This window comes from Triticum dicoccoides, chromosome 7B (genome assembly GCF_002162155.2).
Source record: "Triticum dicoccoides isolate Atlit2015 ecotype Zavitan chromosome 7B, WEW_v2.0, whole genome shotgun sequence".
In the NCBI taxonomy this organism is placed as follows: Eukaryota; Viridiplantae; Streptophyta; class Magnoliopsida; order Poales; family Poaceae; genus Triticum; species Triticum dicoccoides.
Genome location: NC_041393.1, coordinates 109,573,377 through 109,580,472, shown reverse-complemented (window position 1 = coordinate 109,580,472; position 7,096 = coordinate 109,573,377). Strand labels below are relative to the sequence as shown.

The 7,096-nt window shown below is 52.7% G+C and overlaps 1 protein-coding gene across 1 annotated transcript; it reads right to left on the bottom strand.

The window, feature by feature from the left end:
* Positions 1 to 1,092: 1,092 nt before the first annotated feature.
* LOC119340489 (type I inositol polyphosphate 5-phosphatase 10-like) lies at positions 1,093 to 3,688 on the bottom strand. Its single transcript, XM_037612410.1, has 8 exons — positions 3,493 to 3,688; positions 3,343 to 3,400; positions 3,153 to 3,252; positions 2,919 to 3,023; positions 1,933 to 2,775; positions 1,741 to 1,849; positions 1,506 to 1,654; positions 1,093 to 1,435 (listed from the first exon to the last, which is right to left on the bottom strand). Exons 2-8 carry the CDS (start codon positions 3,386 to 3,388, stop codon positions 1,213 to 1,215), a joined length of 1,575 nt encoding a protein of 524 aa, XP_037468307.1. The 5' UTR covers positions 3,389 to 3,400; positions 3,493 to 3,688; the 3' UTR covers positions 1,093 to 1,212.
* Positions 3,689 to 7,096: the final 3,408 nt, after the last annotated feature.

Sequence of the window (7,096 nt, the reverse complement as noted above, 5' to 3'; positions counted from 1 at the left end):
TTTTACATCGCAGGCTCGAGCAAAAGTGAAAATATAAAAAGATGAAGCTATAGGCAACGACTTCAAACAACTTCGGTGTAGCTTTTAATTGTATTCTTCTGTATTTGTGTGTGCTTTAGCGTTTTACTTCTATCTGGCGTAATTTGTTTATTTAATGAATAAAGCCATATTGTTATCTTGAAAAGATATTACAAATTATATGCATAATGCATTTGTGGTGGACATGCAATTTGATTCTCTAATCTGGGGCTGTTATTCTGAAAGAGGGTTAAACAAATTAACTATCCAAATGATAGCGCAAATACGTGTGGCACTTATCAACACGTCCACATGCACTCAATGTTGTTCGATTCATCTGCACGAATTTTGAAGCAGATGCCATCTGGGTGGAGAGCTACGTAAACAACCAACATCGTGTGGGTGTTATCATTTACATTTAGTGCCACACGTGTGGGTGCTCCTCGCCCGGACGACACACATGACGCTCGCCTGAACATTGGGGCGAAACTGCTTTTCGCCCACACGACACTCAACTAGTCAATCATGCACGTCAATTATTGTTTGATCACACATGACAACTGTCATTAATTAGACATGGCAACTATAGTTAACCCGAATAAAACCAAAAAAGGAAAAAGGAAACAGAGACGTTGACATGATTTACAACTAAAGTTGCCATCCCGGGATAACTAAAGTTGCTATCAAAAAATGTCAGGGTGGAATTGCTTCGTGACACATATGCGGGGTGGGGGTGAGTAGTTGTTGTTGGTTCGTGTGTAGCACGAAGTAGTTGCGTCCAGACATGTAGGTAGTTCTAATGTTCGCCCACACAATGTCGTGTGGGCTGTTTTCTTGGTACGACCACGCGACTCGTGTGGTCGGGTGTCCATTATGTCACACGTGGGACAGTTATCGGCATCAGTTGATTTTAAGAATTAATGAAACCATATATTAATACCACTGTTCCAAGATGGACTATGTCATGGAAATCGTGATGTGAGACTTTTTTGTGCTTATACTTCAGATATCTTCAAATCGAAGAGTGTTACGTAATATAGTTAGAACCCTTTTATTAGTTTTCTGTTAGTAGTAACATACATTAGCCTGACAAGATCGAGCTGCGATCTTAACCTGTCAATGGTGGCTCCAAATCATTCCTGACCCTTTAGCAGTTAATTAAGCTACATCATACATACAACTACAAGGCCGCGGCTACGACGAGGGCTCGACGGAGCCGCCGTGCCTCTGCGGCGACCCCGGCTTGTCGTGGCCGATCCGCGCGGACATCGAGTAGCAGTTCCTCATCCTGCCGCCGCCGGCCTCCACCTCGACGGCGAACACGCCCCAGACCGGCCGGTGGTCGGAGAACCTGGACTCGCCCCGCAGGTACTGCAGCTGCTCGATGCCTTCGCCGTGCCACAGTATCCGGTCGCACCTACGCTGGCATGCAAGTCCTCAGCAACAAGCTTTTACAACCGCCGGCGGCGTTCGCAGGGAGTACGTACCATGCCGGCGTTCGCCGCTTCTTCTTGGACTTGACCGTCTCGCCGGCGTACGCGTCAGAGTTCTGCGTGTACTTGTACGTCGGCGCGAAGCTGATCTTGCCCTCCTTCCAGCCCCCGAACACCCTCCCCGCTTCCCTCTCGATCATCAGCTGCAATGCAACAAAGCCGGGCCATTGAGCAGAGAGATAGGTGTGCAGTGTCTGAAGAAAATTTGCAGTTCGGATTCAGACAGTACCTGGTCCTTCTCCAGCAGAGCGTCCCAGTCGTTCTCCTCCAGCAGCGTCCTCGTCTCCTCGTAGCTCAGGGAGACCCGGTAGTTCAGGTCCCCGAGCCAGATCATCTTGCTGTTGCGCATCGGTCAATGGAGGAATTTTTGCGTGTCAGAGCCAGATTAATGGTGAAGATTGTCAAGAAGATAGGCACGTACTCGTGCTCGAGGATCCGCTCGGGGAGGACGCGCTGGTGGGCGGCGGAGGACTTGCATGCGCGGGGGAAGTGCGCGCTCTTGAGGATCTCGGCGACGTCGGCGTTCCTCCGGACCTCGTCGCCCTCCTTCTCGCCGGAGGCCAGGTGGCTGCACACGAAGCAGAGGCTGGTGTGGTGCAGCGTCATGCTCATGGCGATGCACCCCTTGTTGCCCAGCCAGCGCATGATGCCCCGGCCGACGCAGTCCACCCGGAGGTGCCCCACGTGCTCCACCAGCTCCTTCTTCACCCACACCGACAGGAACAGCCCCACCATCTGCTTGCTCGCGATCAGGCAGTAGCTCATGCCGCCGCCGTCCGCCGCCGACGGCTCGCACTGCCCCGGCGTGGTGGCGGCGGCGGCGCCGTCGTCGTCCCAGCCGCCGGACGACGTCGACGTCGCCTCGGCGGCCGTGCTCGCGGGGGGCGTCTCGGCGGCGCGGTACACGGACTCGCGCACCTCCGTGGCGCGGCGGCGCTGCAGGGACGCCTCCGCGGAGCAGTTGCAGGTCTTGACGAGCGCGCTGTCGACGCGGTAGCTGGTGCTGAGGAGCTTGAGCGACGGCGTCTGGAAGAAGAGGTTGCCGCTGGAGGACCTGGTGGCCATGGCGTCGCGCCGGCGGTTCTGCTGCCGGCCGGCGTCGGCGGGGCCAGGCTCCGGCGGCTGCTGCGGCGGCTCGTCGCTGTCCGGCTGCTCCTGCGGATGGTTGAGCGCCTGGTGGATGAGCGCCAGCCACCTCGCCGCCGGCTCGTTGTCCTCCAGCACCAGCACGTTGCCGGCGGTCAGGGGAACGATCTCCTGAAACCTACTCATACAGCGCCGGTCAGATATTCCCCACGTACGAACGCCATGGTACATGGCAAAGCGATGACACATCGCCATTGTCATTGCACCATTAAACTCACTCATGAATCAATACACACGAGGAAGTGCCATGGCGCGCATTACCCTAAGACGTAAATGTCGGAGGACTCGTCCACCTGCAGGAAGTCCTGCAGGTTAAGCCCGTCGTTGGGATTCTTCCCTCCCACGTTCCACGTACCAACGAACACCCTGCGAGCAACATTTGCACATGGTAAATTCGCAAACATCCTTTTTGAATAGAAAAAATATTTATCGGGACCAGGATTCAGAGATCAGATCAACAAACTGAGGACTGTTGAAGAGTCAATCCAACTCTACCTGTATTTGCAGGTGTCGTCATTCTGCTTCTTGGGCGAGTCGACGCAATTCAGGCTGGCGCTCTTGAACCGCACGCGTGCTGCACGACTATGCGGCGAATCTGCAAATGAATGCTCGTTACGTTTGAATGGAAAAGTTGCAAGGAAGAAGGAAATGCAGAATGAATCTGAATGAGGAACTGATTTCTAACCTGGACCGCCGAAACTCTTCCCTTTCTTGCCGAAGATGTTGGACATGGTGATTATGCGCTGGAAGGAGAGCGACAATGCAAAATCAGATAAGCGCCCACGCATTGAAATGTGCAGTCTAATTTCCTTGTCGAGATCGAGATCGATCTTACCTTTCTTGTCGATCGTCGCGGGTCACGTCGTCCGGTGTCTGAGATCGCGAGACGTCGACCATGGCTTGGCCGGCATTCTAACGGCGTACGTGGCTGGCTACGGCATTGCTGCCGCTTTGATCGAGAGGATGTCGTGGAGGGAAAATTCTGTTTCCTCGGAGCGGGAGAGGATCGTGGCGAGGCTAGGGGCGGGGGAAACGGGGAGGAAAAACTGGGTGGTAGGGAGGGACTCGTGTGATCGCGGCTGCAGCAAACCGCCGGGCATGCAGGGTGCTGGTGCTCGTCGCTCAACTGCCTAGCTACCAGACACCTGTTTTTCTCCTCTTCTTCTTATCTATTTTCGTGAGAAGAAACAGCCGTAATAAACGAAGGTTTTTGCTATGGCGTTTTCACAATCTGAAAAACAGTGCAAAACAACAGCTTTCGCTATTGTTTCTCAGTCTGACAAATTGTACATCATCAAAAAGATACTCTCTCTCCGTGGGACGGAGTAAGTAACTTGATGTTTCTCGAAATAAAATTAGACTGTTGCAGTATAAAGTCATCTTTTTTTTTGACTGGAACACTGTGCATTTCAATTACCAAGGACCAACCCGATCGGTGGTCACAACACAAGTTACATTGTCAGGGAGGTTTGAAAGCCAAACAAATTCGTTCCCATAGGCACCACTACAGCCTAAAGCAGCCAGTACATGGGCTGGGGCATTACAAGTGCGTGGACAATGGTAGACATTCCCCTTAATAAAACCGAACTGGAGCAGGTATTTGAGCTCGCGAAAGATGGCACCCAGTGAGGATCGATCAACAGTTCCAGAATTGATGGCCTGCACAAGAGCCAAGCAATCAGTCTCAAAAACAACACGACCCATGCCATGGTCTTCAGCAAACCGGACCGCATGCAGCAGGGCAGAAGCTTCAGCATGAAGAGCATCGGACATGTTTTCCAATACGCCGGCGGCCGCGAAGAGGACGTCTCCAGCATGGTCCCGAGCAATGCACCCCCAGCCACCAGGTTGTGACAGGCCCCTAAACGCTGCATCAATGTTGATTTTAACCATATCCAGAGCTGGCTTGACCCATTTCTCAATCCTCTGCACTCTTGGCTGTACAGGTTTTGCATTGTATTCCCGCCATTCAGTGACATGTCTGGTAATTGAAACTCCTCCACTGATGCTCTGTTTTGGTTATGATTCGCTTTGTTCCTCTCTGTCCACCACAACCACATGAGGCAAATTGCTCTTAATTTTACATCCTCAGGTATACGAAAGAGCTCGTCCAACAGCCGGCGAGATGTTTGGCATTCAAGCAGGCTACGATGAACACCCTCCAGGCCACAAGCTCTCCACATTTTCTTTACCTCTTTGCAGCGTAGAAACAAGTGCCCTCCGTCCTCCGGCAGTCGATGGCACACCACACAACTTGTGTCCAGCTCAACTCCAATGTGCTCCACATTTCGCAGCAAAGGGTGACTATTGTGTGCCAATCTCCACATGAAGTGATGTACCTTCCCGGGGCAATTCACCTGCCAGAGGTGCAGCCACATTTTCTTTTCCTCCTCCCACCCTGACGAGCATTCACCAGTTTGCCGCTGGCATTGGCGCCGAAGAAGGTCGACATGAATCCTATATGTTGAGCGGACAGAGAATAACCCCTTCCTGTCAAACTGCCATGCCACGAAGTCCTCATGATGTTCAAAGATGGGGATCGACAAGATCACATTTGCATCCTCCTGACAGAATGTTTGCCTAACCAGCTGAGTATCCCAAGAGTTAGTGTATGGATCAATCAACTCCGCAACCCTAGTCAGCAGGGTGCTTCCCCTCCTCGTTCTTGGGGTACCTGACCACACCAGAAGGTAGCCATGGATCCTGCCAGATCCTAATATTGTCGCCATTGTCAATGCGCCACACCATCCCCTCCTTAATGACCTCAACTCCCTGAAGGATGCTCCGCCAAACATAGCTTATGCCAGGAGCAGTTGCAGCAGAAAGAATGTCTCCGTCCGGATAATACTTGGCTTGTAGGACACGAGCGCAAAGAGAGTCAGGGGCTTGGATCAGACGCCACACCTGTCGGGCAAGCATTGCGATGTTAAATGAGTGGAGATCCCTATACCCCAGTCCTCCTTGTTCCTTAGGAAGCTTCATCTTATCCCATCCTACCCAATGGTGTCTTGTGTCATCATCCATTTCTGACCACCAGAAGCGACAGATCAGCTGGCTAATACTCTCACACAGAGACTTAGTAAGATCAAAAAAAGCCATGGCATACACGGGTATAGCCTGAGCCACAGTTTAATTTAAGATTTCCTTGCCCTCCTTGACAGCAACTTTACTTTATATGCTTGTAGCAGTTCCCAAATTCTGTCACGAATGTATTCAAAACAGCTTTGCCTAGACCTGCCAACATAGAGCGGCAAGCCGAGGTACTTACCTTGATGCCCTTCACTGTGCAACCCAAGTAACTGCAGCAGAAGATCCTTTTTTTGGCGTGGCGTGTTCTTACTAAAGAGAATCGCAGACTTGTCTCGGTTTATTGTTTGTCCAGAGCCCCGTTCATAATGTTGGGGAACGTTGCATAAAATAAAAAAAATTATACGTTCACCAAGATCAATCTATGAGTTCATCTAGCAATGAGAGAGGTGAGTGCATCTACATACCCTTGTAGATCGGGAGCGGAAGCGTTCAAGAGAACGGGGTTGAGGGAGTCGTACTCGTCGTGATCCAAATCACCGGAGATCCTAGCGCCGAACGGATGGCACCTCCGCGTTCAACACATGTACGGTCAACGTGACGTCTCCTCCTTCTTGATCCAGCAAGGGGGAAGGAGAGGTTGATGAGATCTAGCAGCACGACGGCGTGGTGGTGGATGCAGCAGGGTTCCGGCAGAGCTTCGCCGAACTTCTGCGAGAGGGAGAGGTGTAGCAGGGGAGAGGGAGGCGCCAAGACTTCAGGGTGCGGCTGCCCTCCCTCCCCCCCTTTATATAGGCCCCCTGGGGGCGCCGGCCCTGGAGATGGGATCTCCCAAGGGGGGCGGCGGCCAGGGGGGTGGAGTGCCCCCCAAGGCAAGTGGAGGCGCCCCCCACCCTAGGGTTTCCAACCCTAGGCGCAGGGGGGCCCAAGGGGGGGCGCACCAGCCCACCAGGGGCTGGTCCCCTCCCCACTTCAGCCCACGGGGCCCTCCGGGATAGGTGGCCCTACCCGGTGGACCCCCGGGACCCTTCCGGTGGTCCCGGTACAATACCGATGACCCCCGAAACTCTCCCGATGACCAAAACTTCACTTCCTATATATTATTCTTTACTTCCGGACCATTCCGGAACTCCTCGTGACGTCCGGGATCTCATCCGGGACTTCGAACAACTTTCGGTTTGCTGCATACTCATATTCATACAACCCTAGCGTCACCTAACCTTAAGTGTGTAGACCCTACGGGTTCGGGAGACATGTAGACATGACCGAGACGGTTCTCCGGTCAATAACCAACAGCGGGATCTGGATACCCATGTTGGCTCCCACATGCTCCTCGATGATCTCATCGGATGAACCACGATGTCGAGGATTTAAGCAACCCCGTATGCAATTCCCTTTGTCAATCGGTACAT

Excerpts from the sequence above, each read along its gene's own strand:
- LOC119340489 (XM_037612410.1), bottom strand. The coding sequence starts at position 3,388 with ATGTCCAACATCTTCGGCAAGAAAGGGAAGAGTTTCGGCGGTCCAG. Across the intron at positions 3,253-3,342 it reads GAAGAGTTTCGGCGGTCCAG|ATTCGCCGCATAGTCGTGCA; the intron begins GTTAGAAATCAG and ends ATTCATTTGCAG. Across the intron at positions 1,436-1,505 it reads AAGCGGCGAACGCCGGCATG|GTGCGACCGGATACTGTGGC; the intron begins GTACGTACTCCC and ends ATGCCAGCGTAG.